General features: G+C 49.1%; 4 protein-coding genes across 4 annotated transcripts; 2 read left to right on the top strand and 2 right to left on the bottom strand.

Annotated features, from left to right (window-relative positions):
- Positions 1-399: 399 nt before the first annotated feature.
- Positions 400-1,514, bottom strand: LOC9650630 (40S ribosomal protein S7). Its single transcript, XM_002972247.2, has 6 exons — positions 1,423-1,514; positions 1,287-1,374; positions 1,155-1,228; positions 974-1,097; positions 729-911; positions 400-669 (listed from the first exon to the last, which is right to left on the bottom strand). Exons 2-6 carry the CDS (start codon positions 1,356-1,358, stop codon positions 547-549), a joined length of 576 nt encoding a protein of 191 aa, XP_002972293.1. The 5' UTR covers positions 1,359-1,374; positions 1,423-1,514; the 3' UTR covers positions 400-546.
- Positions 1,515-1,567: 53 nt separating this feature from the next.
- On the bottom strand, positions 1,568-4,006 carry LOC9651305. Its single transcript, XM_024677333.1, has 5 exons — positions 3,879-4,006; positions 3,588-3,822; positions 3,350-3,490; positions 2,425-3,303; positions 1,568-2,368 (listed from the first exon to the last, which is right to left on the bottom strand). The coding sequence occupies exons 2-5, from the start codon at positions 3,636-3,638 to the stop codon at positions 1,631-1,633; spliced, it is 1,809 nt and encodes a 602-aa protein (XP_024533101.1). The 5' UTR covers positions 3,639-3,822; positions 3,879-4,006; the 3' UTR covers positions 1,568-1,630.
- A 133-nt stretch (positions 4,007-4,139) lies between these two features.
- LOC9651304 (CRM-domain containing factor CFM3, chloroplastic/mitochondrial) lies at positions 4,140-7,354 on the top strand. Its single transcript, XM_024677451.1, has 8 exons — positions 4,140-5,060; positions 5,164-5,630; positions 5,690-5,820; positions 5,867-6,205; positions 6,260-6,416; positions 6,471-6,762; positions 6,983-7,037; positions 7,127-7,354. The coding sequence occupies exons 1-8, from the start codon at positions 4,234-4,236 to the stop codon at positions 7,352-7,354; spliced, it is 2,496 nt and encodes an 831-aa protein (XP_024533219.1). The 5' UTR covers positions 4,140-4,233.
- Positions 7,355-7,363: 9 nt separating this feature from the next.
- Positions 7,364-8,451, top strand: LOC9650629 (ras-related protein RABA4c). Its single transcript, XM_002972439.2, has 2 exons — positions 7,364-7,784; positions 7,860-8,451. Exons 1-2 carry the CDS (start codon positions 7,561-7,563, stop codon positions 8,278-8,280), a joined length of 645 nt encoding a protein of 214 aa, XP_002972485.1. The 5' UTR covers positions 7,364-7,560; the 3' UTR covers positions 8,281-8,451.
- The last annotated feature ends 3,765 nt before the right edge of the window (positions 8,452-12,216 follow it).

Here is a 12,216-nt window from a genome sequence, read left to right as displayed (position 1 = left end):
GTGCTCGGACAGGAGATCTTGCCGCTGCACTGCGAAATCCAGCCATCGTCAGCGGGAGTCTCGGCTCGGCAGTGCTTCTCTCTGGGAGCTCCCGGCTTACGGGGATGTTCCTGCTCAGCTCCAACACCACCACAAACGTAAGCTACGACGAGGATCAAAGCTCCTACTGCTATGCTCCGGACAGCCATAGCTCCCTAAAGAATGTCACACTGCTACAGCTCTATCTACCCTCACTCTGAACAGAATTTACCACGGGGTGCATGTGAACTCTGGGAGAGTTACAGCGCTTTTCTGACCCAGTGCGTACATTTCTGGCACTGGCAAAAGCAGCAGAGCACAGCTTAGAATTACTTTCAACCAGGTGAGCTAACCTCGAGGGACAAACCAGCTTTGTTTGTAGTACACACCAAAGAACCGAGTCGTGTGTATTCGACGAGCCCTCAACCGGCCTGGAACTGGAATTCAACCCCACTTTAAAAACAAGTCAAAATTTTTGCGTCACTCCAACCCTCAAGAGCAAGAAAACGAAATGCTCCATTACGAGTTCTAGGCCGTTTCTTGCACGGGAAACTCAAATGCCACATCCTTGCCAGTCAGCTTCTTGTAGACACCCGAGTACGTCTCCAACTTGTACTCGGTGCTGTTGCGTTCCTTGGGGTCAAGGTAGACCTGCAAAAACGTTTCGAGCTCGTCACTAGAGCGCCGGAAATGAAGGGGAGTTTTCTTACCTTCAACACTCTGGAGCCATCCAAGCGGTACCGGATGCGCTTGCCAACAATTTCCGTGGGGTAAACCAGGTCTTCGAGAATGGCGTCGTGCACGGCAGTGAGGGTCCGGCTCCTTGGTCTGGAGACGGCGGCGCCCTTCCTCGGCGGCCTCAAGATGCGCCTGGTTGCGATCAAGATCACGTCCTAAAGTACCACGCAAAACTATTAACGAGCTGGCCTAGAAAAGTTTGGAAACCATAGCTTACCTTGCCACTGAATTTCTTCTCGAGCTCACGCACCAGTCTGGGTTGGATCTTCTGATACGCCTTTCTCAAGCGGTAAGGTACGTGGATCACGACCGCCTTGCGATTGCTGGACACGTCAATTTCCCTGCGAAGAATAAACACAAGCTTAGAGCTCACGAATGATTTCAAAGAATTAACATACTTTGCTGAATTGATAGAGAGGTCGCGCAAGTCGCCTCGGAGCTCCTGATTAGCGCCCTCAAGCTCTGATAGCGCCTGAGCAAAAACAAAAGGGACTTACTTCATGCAATGCCTCACTAGATCTCTCCCAAACCTGCGCAACCGTGAGCTCGAAAGCATCCGGCTCCTGGCCCTCCTCCTTCTGGATCTTCTTGCGCGCAGACATTGTGGCGGCTCTCTACCTGCAAACGCGAATTTAGAACGAAATCCATCGCCAGCGCCAAACTTGCCTCGCGCTTTGCCGAGAGAGGACGCGCCGCAGCCGACGAAAGAGGGAGCTAAACCCTAACTCGGCCGCCTCCAGTAAACCCTTAGGTTTATAAGCCACGTAGGATCACCGTTGGATCATAGCGATGCGAAGATCTTACGGTCTAGGGCAAACCCTCTAGGGTTAGGTCAAAATAAGAACAGAGCATTTTCAAATTCTTAGTTTTCGCGCTACCAGCAAAGCTCGAGCTCCGGATGAACGTCTTGCCCCAATCTCTGGTACTTCCCTGCCAATTTCCCTCCTCCTCCTCCTCCTCCACTGGCGCCCAATTCCTTGCGGATCTGCGATTCGTGCTCTTGCTGCCACACCTTCAATCGCCGGATCTCGTCGCGGAGGTACTCGGCGTACTGCGACGCCGTGCAAATCCTCCCTCCGTAGAAATCCCATCCATCCTTGCCTCCCCACTTCCCATTCCCGCCTGGGCGGCTCACTTTCACCGAGGCGCCTGGATCGAGCGTGAGATTGCATCCCTCGGCCTCGGGAACTTCCAGCACGGTCTGATGATCCGGCGCTGCTGCTGCTGCTGCTGGTGCTACTTCTCCTCCTCCAGTAACTTTGTTCTTCGAGACTCCTTTGGTGTTGGAAGCTGGCGGGGGATTTCTAGCAGCCGTGGCGTCTTGCTTCCTCTGGAATCCTCCCGGGAAATCGAGCAGCTGTTCCTTTCCTCCCCGGTACCGCTTTGGAGAGGCCTTCTGCCCGTCGTTGGCTTTGCCATCCGCCGAGGCCAGCTGCTTGCGAGCATCCGTCAAGTAGCGTATCAAGTTGTTGCAAATCTCCCACGTCGAGCTGCAAGATCCCTTCCAGATGGGACCCTTTGGAGCGATGGGCTTGCTCTTGTCCTCTTTGAGAGCTTGCATATGGTGCGAGAGCTGCGATTCCAGTTCTTGGAGTTCCTTCTGGATTGATGCCTGGTTACAAAGAGATCACTGTTTAGATCGAGGTGGGAAGAACGAAAGCTGCAAACCTGGAGATTTTGTAGCTTCTTCACGCCAGACCACCTCGAAAACTCGCGAGGATTGGTGTTCTGCCTCACTCGGTTCTCCCAAGCGAGATAGTCTCCCTTGCCACCGGACGATCCCCACGCTTTCCTGTGCTTGCCACCGCTACCAGCGGCACCACTATCGTCTTTCTTCTTCCTTTTCGGGGACGGAGCCGACCTGTTGGAATCCACGTCGTTCTTGAAAGCCGAGGACTTCTTCGTCGGATCCACCGATCCATTCTGTCCACCCGACCTGTTCTTGCGGAGAGCATGCATCTCCCACCGGAAGAAGCAGCGCTCGAGCAGCCTCCTCTGCCCGACTCGCCGGATCCACCACGGGAGTGCGCTGACCATCTTCTCGAGCGAAGTTATCATCGAGATGGCCTTCTTCTCAAGACGAACAGCTCGAGCATACGCTCGCCAGGCCGTCATCACAGCCGGAACCACTGACTGATTCTTATCGCCCTCCGAGGTCGAGCAAACACACGTCTTCTTCTTACACCCCGAGCAAGTCGACGACGACGACGACTTATGGCTGCCATTCGGTCGCTCGCTCTCGGTATCCTCTAGCTTCTTCGCCATGATATCTGACTTGAGAGCCTCGGCAGCCCAGCGCCACTTCCATGCCACCCATTTCTTGAGCTTTCCCAAGTCCCGTTTGACGCTGGAGCAAGCTTTGGATGTCTTAGCTTCGTATTCGAGCAGCTTCTTCTTCTCCTCCTCTTCATCTGGATCGTAGCGAGCGTCTTCTTTCATCGAGGCCCCGAGTGTGTTCATGTGTCCTTTGAGCTTCCGGAGCTCGTCTGGTCGTCTAGCTCCCCTTGCAGAGGAGCGGCCTTCCGAGGATCCATGCGTGGAAGTTCCCTGAGACAAGCTTGGAAAACTTGTGCGAGAAAACCTTCATGTTTACCTCGTGAGAATGAGAGCACTGATCTTGCCCCTCGTCGTGTTCTTCGTCCTCGTCCACGTTGCTCGCGGCCTCTTTCATCTCGTTAAGTTTGCTTTCGTGCACCAGCTCGTTGCACCTGTCCATCAGTGTTGCAAGTTCCATCTGTTAGAATCACCATCGTTAGAAGCTCGCTCCCACACAAACGAGAGAAGACAGGAAGAAAGAAGAACACGCGAACGAAGAAAAGATATAGTTTTACCCGAGTGCTTTTATGTTCTTGCTCGACAAACCGAACGAACCTCGATCGCATGCTTCACTGCTCGCTCCTCTTGCACTTGCTTCTCTAGATTCCGGAGCTCCATCCGATGGTCGCGCTCCAGAGAATGCATATGTTTCTTCTGGGACGCCTGGAGCTCGGCAATCCTGGCAAACTCGTTGTGGAGCTTACCGAGCTGTTCTCTCTGTGTGGCCACTTCCTCGTTCTTTCGAGCGAGCTGTGGTTACAAGCCATCAAGAAAACCGTAGAGAAATGCCGAAGAACGCTCCATACCTCTTTGAGAAGCCTTCTTTCAGCTCGATCATGGCGCGATTCAGCAGAGCGCTCGGATTTACTTGCCTCGGATCGCCCGGATCTTGACGGCGCTCTGCTCGATTCAGCTCTCTCGGAGCTCTTGCCCTTGCTGCCCCTAAAGAATTTCATCCTCGAGGGAGCCCTAATCCTTCATCTCCAAAAACGGTACAATGACGTGGCAAGTGCTTTTACCGTTATTTGTGTCCACGTGGCAAGGATAAAGCCCTAAGGGTTTAAAGCTAAAACCCCCGGGAATGCTCTGGCTATGGCGGCCACTCTCGCGTCCTCGTGACTGTGGCGGGGAAGAAGCGGCGGCGGCCCCCTGAATCCAGGTATGAGTATTTCCAGGATGGCGCTTCAATCCGGCGCCTCGACTTCGCCGTTGTCGGGCAATCGGCTGCTTCTTCGATCAAACCCTGATTATCTCTTCCAGCAGCGCCGCATTTTCCCAGCTCACTGTTCTTCGTCTTCATCCTCCACTCCCGCGCCTGCCGATGACCAAAATCACCAGAACAGCAGCGGCATTGCTAGGGTGAGGACGCTATCTCAGCGACGAAGAGAGCTCCCTTGGCAGACGAGACCAGACGAGGGAGCTGCGGGCAATTTCAATGGAAATCTAGGCTTTGGAGCTCCAAGTCCGCAGAGAACTCCATGGGATCAGAGCACTCCAACGCCACTGGCGAACAAGTCGAACAGATTCCCCCGGCCCAAGCCCGACGCTGGAAATGGGAGCTCCCACTCTCACATGCTCAACATTGTGGAGAAGCTGCGCGCTATCGAGCGGAAGCAAAGGAGCTACAGCACCCACGTGGTTCCACCGGATACTACTGCCGCTCCATTCTCTGAAAGCTCGAGCCTGGAGGGCAGGGACTCTACCAGCCAGCAAGGGAGCTTTCCATGGCAGCGTGAATCATCGTCCGAGGCACCGACTCCTGTGACGCGACCGCAGCCGCCAAAGCTTCCATGCCTGGCGGAGCTAACGATTCCGGAGCTGGAGCTGAGGAGATTGCAACGCATTGCTATCCGGGTTGTCAATCCGATCAAAGTCGGCTATCTCGGGGTCACCAAAGCAGTCGTTCAAGATATCCATCGCCGCTGGCAGAAATGCGAGGTAGTGAAAATCCAGTGCGATGGTCCGGCAGCGATAAACATGAAACAAACGCACGAACGAAACTAGAGGTAAATGGCTGTCTTTTCTATTTTCTCTTTTTTCATTAGCAGTTGCGCACTTCCGTGGTTCTTTATAATTTGGGTTGCTGGGTAGACCAAAAAACTGGTGGCTTAGTAGTATGGAGAACTGGAGGAATGGCCATTTATATCGGGGGAAAGGATACTTTGCTCGCGTTGACAACTCTATGGTGGCGAACTTGAAAAAATATCAACGGAGAAAGATAAATTTGATGGAGGCTATAAAGATCAGAGATGAGGACGAGGATCGTGACTACAGCCAGTCAGAGCATGGAGAAGCTCGGCGGGATTCCGAGAAAGGCAACATTGAAGACGAATACTTGGATGAGATTGATGCTCTCTTGGAGGAGCTTGGTCCACGTTACGATGATTGGATTGGAAGAAAGCCCGTGCCTGTTGATGGAGATTTGTTGCCAGCGTCTGTTCCCGGATACAAGCCGCCGCTCAGGATGCTGCCGTACAGAGCCAAAAAGAACTTGTCAAACATGGAGCTGACAGTCTTACGAAGGCTTGTGAAACCGCTTCCTCCACACTTCGTCCTTGGTAAATGACTGAGTGCTTGAAATGGTGCTAACGTAGCTTCGTTTCAATTGTGGCAACAGGTCGGAACCGAGGATTACAAGGCTTGGCTTCTGCTATTTTGAAACTGTGGCAGAAAAGCGAATTAGTTAAAATCGGTCTGAAAAGAGGTGTTCAAAACACGAGGAATCAGCTCATGGCTGAAGAACTGGAGGTATGTGTGACTTTCGCTCGTCATGAATTGATTTTTGCTGTTACAGAGGCTTACCGGAGGAGTTTTACTCTCAAGGGACAAGTTTTTTATCACTTTGTACCGTGGGAAGGACTTCCTTCCAACGTCAGTGGCAGCTGTACTTAGAGAACGCGAGTCAAATATGAGAGAACTCCTTCTCAAAGAGGATCAAGTTCGAATACCAGCGCAGATCGGTGATGGACAAAACAGAACGACACCTGTATCAGGTTCACTGAGCGAGTCAATGGAGATGAGGAGGCAATGGGAAGCACAGAGAAGCGAGAAAGATGACGAAATGGACAGGAATTCCGCAGTTGTAGCTCTGAAAGTGAGGGAACAGAAGCGATTGGAGGCAAAACTTGCTGCGGTAAGCTGTCCCTTGTGTAAACTTGTAGCGAGGTACTGACCGTGGACGTTGCAGGCCATATCCAAGAAAAGGAGAGCTGACTTGCAGATAGTGAAACTTGAGCGATCTTTGCTGTTGTCTGAGCATCCTCGCGATCGGGAGACCATCACGGAAGAGGAGCGTTACATGTTTAAGAAGCTGGGACTAAGGATGGACGCATTTCTACTTATCGGTAAATTGTCTTTGTTTTTTCTAGATCTTTTGTGAGCAAGAACCATGTATGCAGGTAGACGAGGAGTATTTGATGGTGTTATTGAAAATATGCATCTACATTGGAAACACAGAGAGTTGGTAAAGCTTATTCTCAAGGAGAAAGATAAGGCGATAGCTTTGGAAGTGGCGAAGATGCTGGAAATTGAAAGCGGTGGCATCTTGGTGGGAGTAGTAACTACGTCCAAGGGTCAAGCGATTATTGTGTACAGGGGGAAGAATTACCAACGTCCAGCTGAATTAAGACCGCGTAGCCTGCTCACGAAACGCAAAGCTTTAGCTCGATCTAAAGAAATCAACGAAAGAAGGTGTGCTTTACATTTTTTCTTTCTTTTTTTCTCGTCGTCTAAGCACTTTTTCTTACTTTCTTTTTACAGGCTCTTCAACTCCATATCGAGAAGCTCGAGGAGCTGATAATGAAGCTCCGAAAAGACTACGTAAGTACTCCCGCGGCAGTAGCTTTTAAAGTTTCTGGTTCTCACCAACAACCAACTCATTGGAATTTTTACAGGACTATCTTCTCAAGAGCAATGCTCTGCCAGACACACCGCATAGTGCGCTGTACAAGGCGATTGATTCCAAGGTACGTAAGCTACCAACCAAACTTTTTCTCATACAATGTTCGATTCAAATCTTTCGTCGATGCGTAACTTTGCTTTCTCGCTTGTACAGTACCAAGAGGATGATATAGATGGCGAGTTGTTGGCCGACAGGAAGAAGCTCCACCACGACGACGATGATGAAATGGCCTACAGCGACGATCTGCTCGACAGTGAGATTAGCAGTGATGGCAGCGAGTCCGAGGCTGAGCGATTCCGTCCTCCTGAAGAGGCCGGTGACGACGAACAGGAGGAGGAAAGTGAGTGGGATCTCGAATCCGAGGAGGACGAGGACGATTGAATTCTCAGAAAAGGCGACGGTGGTGCATATACGGTAGCAAGAAGAGAAGCTCAACACGTGGGGTGAAGTAAAAACTTGACTGTGTCTCCCCGACAACGAGGACAGCAAGTTTTTTCTTTTGGTGCCCCTCTATTGGGTGAGGCGGACCGCTTCACGATCGAGAAGTGGGGGTGACTATTCTGGATCCGGCACAGTCCTAGCTGAGCATGAATGGATTCGTGGACATGAATCAGAAGATCGACTATGTCTTCAAGGTGGTTCTGATTGGGGACTCGGCAGTAGGAAAGTCGCAGCTGCTAGCCAGGTTCTCCAGGAACGAGTTCACTCTGGAATCCAAGGCAACGATCGGCGTCGAGTTCCAGACCCGGACCATGGTGGTGGATCACAAGACGATCAAGGCACAGATCTGGGACACCGCCGGTCAAGAGAGGTACTTCTAGCCTTAGAGAGTTTTTTCCTCTTCCAAAATCACATTTTTATTAGCGCTCATCGATCAAACTACCAGGTACCGAGCGATTACCAGTGCGTACTACCGCGGAGCAGTGGGAGCGCTGGTGGTCTACGACATCACCAAGCGGCCAACGTTCGAGCACGTCACAAGGTGGCTGGAGGAGCTCAAAGTTCACGCTGACAACAACATCGTGGTGATGCTGGTGGGTAACAAATCCGATCTAGGCAACTTGCGAGCGGTGTCTGTGGAGGAAGCCAAGGATCTGGCCGAGAGAGAGGAGCTCTTCTTCATGGAGACGTCGGCCCTGGAAGCCACCAACGTCGACAGCGCTTTCTTCTCGGTGCTCACGGAGATTTACAGGATTGTCAGCAAGAAGAGCCTCTCCGAGGGCGCTGGTGGTAGCCAGCAAGTTCCAATACCGGGGACAACACTCCTCCTGTCCGAGAAGAAAGAGTCCAAGACCGGGTGCTGCTAAAGTTTTTGCATTTGTACCGTGCGGTACCGTCAGAACGCTTGAAAAAACACGTTTCATGCCGCGCAAGGTGCCGTCAAGCTCTTTGTCTTTGTACCGCGCGGTACCGTCGGAACGCTTGAAATAAAGACTACGTTGTTTCGTACCGCGCAAGGTAGCGAGCGGTCAATGGCTTACAATGTGCCGCACGGTACTGTCGAATCTTGCATTTTACCGCGCGGTACTGCGGGCAAGGTCGTTACTTAGGGCTGATTTGGTGCCAGAGAGAAATTGAAAGAAACTAAAAACGTCCCTCTCTCTGGAAAGGCGCTGACGAGCAGTGAATGATCGGCCTAAATGCTCCACTCCATCCAAATGCCCAGAGTAGAACAAGAGGCATTGCGGTGGGCGATCCACAGATCCTTGTCAAGAGATTTATAGATTTTGTTATTCCAGACTGCGAAGAACAAACGAAAAAAACTAGCATCGATCATTGATCGGTGGATGGACCCGTGATCTAGTTCTAGCAAAAGAGATCTAGTAGGGAGGAGTGGAAGGCGGCGGCGAGCAGGGGAGAGGGGGATTGGGGAAGAACGATTTGGGCGGCAATGGGAAGCACGATGGCTCCTGCGATAGAAACGCCTGGCACTGCTGCGCGGGCCGCTGGAGCGGCCGATTGGGGATGCAATTGCCGCGGTCGTCCACGATCCTCCCCCGCGACGGCAGCGCCAGGCAATCCGGGCTCTCCCCGGAGAAGAAATTCCCCGCGAACGTGAAGTTCTCGAGGTTGGGGAGATCGCAGATCGCCGCGGGCACGTCGCCGGTGAGGAGATTGAACGCCACGTCCAGCTGCTCGAGGCTGATCATCTGCGCGATGCTGGGCGGGAGGCCACCGCCCAGCGAGTTGTAGCTCACATCGAAGACGTTGAGCTGGTCGAGGAGCCCGATCTCGCCCGGGATGCAGCCATCGAATCGGTTGCCGAGGAAGATGATCTCGTTGAGCGTGCGGCGCATGTTGCCGATGCTGGGCGGGATCCCCCCGGAGAAGCGATTGTTCGCGAAATTGGCGACCGAGACGGTGGAGCTGCCCAGATTCCATGGCACCTGGGCCGCGAATTGGTTGTTGTTGACGAAGAGCGCGTCCAGGTGCTTGTCGAAGAGCGCGCCCGGGAGCTCGCCGGAGAAGCCGTTGTAGCGCAGGTCGAGGTAGGCGAGCGATGGCATGGCGAGCGTGACGAGCGGGAAGGGGCCCGAGAACCTGTTGTTGGAGACGTCGAGCTCGTAGAGGAGGAGGAGCGTGGCCATGGATCCGGGCAGCGTGCCGCAGAAGAGATTGGTGTTGATGTGGAAGAGGGCGAGATAGGTGAGGAGGCCGAGCTCCTCGGGCAGCGTCCCCGAGAGAAAGCCGTGGTTTAGATCGATGCCGCTCACCACCTCCTTGCACGAGTCGTCCGGCGCGGGCGAGCAAAACACGCCGCGGTAGCGGCAGACGTCGAGTCCAATCCATGTCGCGGTGATGCCCTGGGGATCGCCCGTGATCCTCGACTTCCATGCCTGGAGCGCAATGTAGGCCGCCTGGAGGCTGGGATTCGGGAATGCCGCTGCCGGCGGCTGCTGGAGGAGCTTTCTTTGAGCCGGATTCTTGGATTCTTGGTGTTCTTGGTGGGACGCTGCGACAATCAAGAAGGCGAGGAGCAAGAACCCTAGGAGGCAATGCGGGGCGGCCATCGCTGCCATCGCTGTTGTTACTGCTGCTGCTACTGCTACTGCTACTGCTGCTGCGAGAGGAAGATGAGAAAAATGATGGAGATTTGTGAGAGACTTTAACGATTCACGATCAATCTTCCCGCTCGAGCAGAGATTTGTGAAGCGCCGTCCTGTCCGCCCAATCCATTGGCATCTCTGCCAGCGCCATTTTCTTGCTCGATTTTGACCTAGCCTTGATAAACCCTCGAGGCAGGTAAAACAGAGGCGACCCGAGTTTTTACCTGGGCCAATCAAATGCCCCGAAAGTGAGTCACGTGTCCTTCTTTGACGGGCTGACGGCCTGGTTCCCAACGCGGACGGCTAGTTAATGGCAAACGCTTGACGGCCTGATGGTCCACCAGTCAATGCCGCGCGGGAAGGAGAGATTTTAAACTTTTAAAGTTTCCAAGTGGTACGGAGATGAGGGCTTGCGTTATATGACATAAATGTAGCCGCGTCTTTCCAGCTAAGAAAAGAAATGGGCTTGGACCCATTGCCATGGCTCAAATATAGCCTACGGACGTGGTGGAATTTAATGAGGATCATAAGGGGCTTGTGTCGCTTGCGGTACTAGGCTACTACATTTCTCACGTTTTAACGCATTAATGTTCTTAGCATACCACTTTGAGTGGAAGTAATTTTTATGATAAATTTAATAACACTTAACATCAAACACAAAAGTACATAAATAGGTATATTAAGATCAAAGAAGTTTACATGTTTTTTAAAATAATTTTTCATACAATTAGCCTTCTAATTTTATATAGCAAGCAATTTGTGATAATAATTTTGAAAAAGAGGTACACCTCAAGGAAGGTGATTTCATAAAAAATTGTTGAAGCTTGCAAAATACATGAAAAAAAAATAGACGTGCTTAAATTGTTGTAATACATATACATAACTTACAAAATAGTATTTTAAACACACTTTATCCATGTATTAGTGCCTACCAAATATGAAATGGTAAAGTCCAAATAGTGTTATATATATAATTTTTTGTGTTGTGTAAATTCAATTCTATATAAGATTTTTTGATATGTCACTAAAGTATAGGCTTTAGGTTTAATGATTGATTGGTGTATAGATTAAAATGTGAAGATGAGCACAAAATCTTCTTTGAATATTTGGGGTGTTGAGTGCAATAGTTTTTTATGAGCAAGTGGGTTTTACTATAGCTGTAGTAAAGTGTTAGTTCTAATTATTTATCATGTTCCTAACCATATATATATATATATATATATATATATATATATATATATATATATATATATATATATATATAGTAAGTATTATAATGATTTGGGCTTAATATGTAAAGTTCTTTCTATTATCCTCACCAATAAAAGTGTTTTAAATATATAGTGCTGGCAAGCTTAGCTCATGGCATCTAAAATGCATTTAAAATTTAACACGCTTAATGAAAAAATGAAAAACATCATATCCACAAACTCTATATTAAGACATTGCAATTTAAATAAGTTGTAAGAAATGAAAAATATTTATAAAGATGATTGAAGCATTATATTTACATTAGTGTGTATTGCAATCAAAATACATTTTTAAATTGCAATAAATGATGCATAGCCACACGGAATAAAAGGCAAATAAAAATGCATATAAAGTAGGAAAAAGATGATCATAATCAAAAGATCACAAATTTATATTCAATAACATGAAAAAACTATTAATATATTTTTTATGATATATTGTTTGAGATAACATGGCATCAATTTTGTGTGGCAGTCAAAGATGTGTAAGCTCTTGAGTTTGGACTTCTCAGCCCAGTATTATTCAAACCCAAGAACACTTAACCTTAAATATCCCAAGACCTTTAACTAATTGAAAAAGGGGGTGTATTTTTGTTCATAAGCCTTTTTTTTTTATATTTAAACCTTTATGGATTACTTTTCGAGTCGTTCTCCTTGGTTGCTTATAAGATGTTACACCTCATACATATATGATATATCCCATAATAAAAATATTATACACATAATCATATTTTAATTGCTTAATAACAATTTAAAAGTGATTATGTGCATAATATTTTTCATGCAATTTAAAAAGAAAAAAATAAATCAGTGTATATGTAAATGTATAATGCTCCCACATACAATTACATATTTATTGCCATAATTTTTCTTTTATATATATATATATATATATATATATATATATATATATATATATATATATATATATATATATATATATATA

The sequence above is a fragment of the Selaginella moellendorffii genome, unplaced genomic scaffold (assembly GCF_000143415.4).
Source record: "Selaginella moellendorffii unplaced genomic scaffold, v1.0 SELMOscaffold_19, whole genome shotgun sequence".
NCBI classification, from domain to species: Eukaryota; Viridiplantae; Streptophyta; class Lycopodiopsida; order Selaginellales; family Selaginellaceae; genus Selaginella; species Selaginella moellendorffii.
This window is presented reverse-complemented; position numbering and strand designations above follow the sequence as displayed.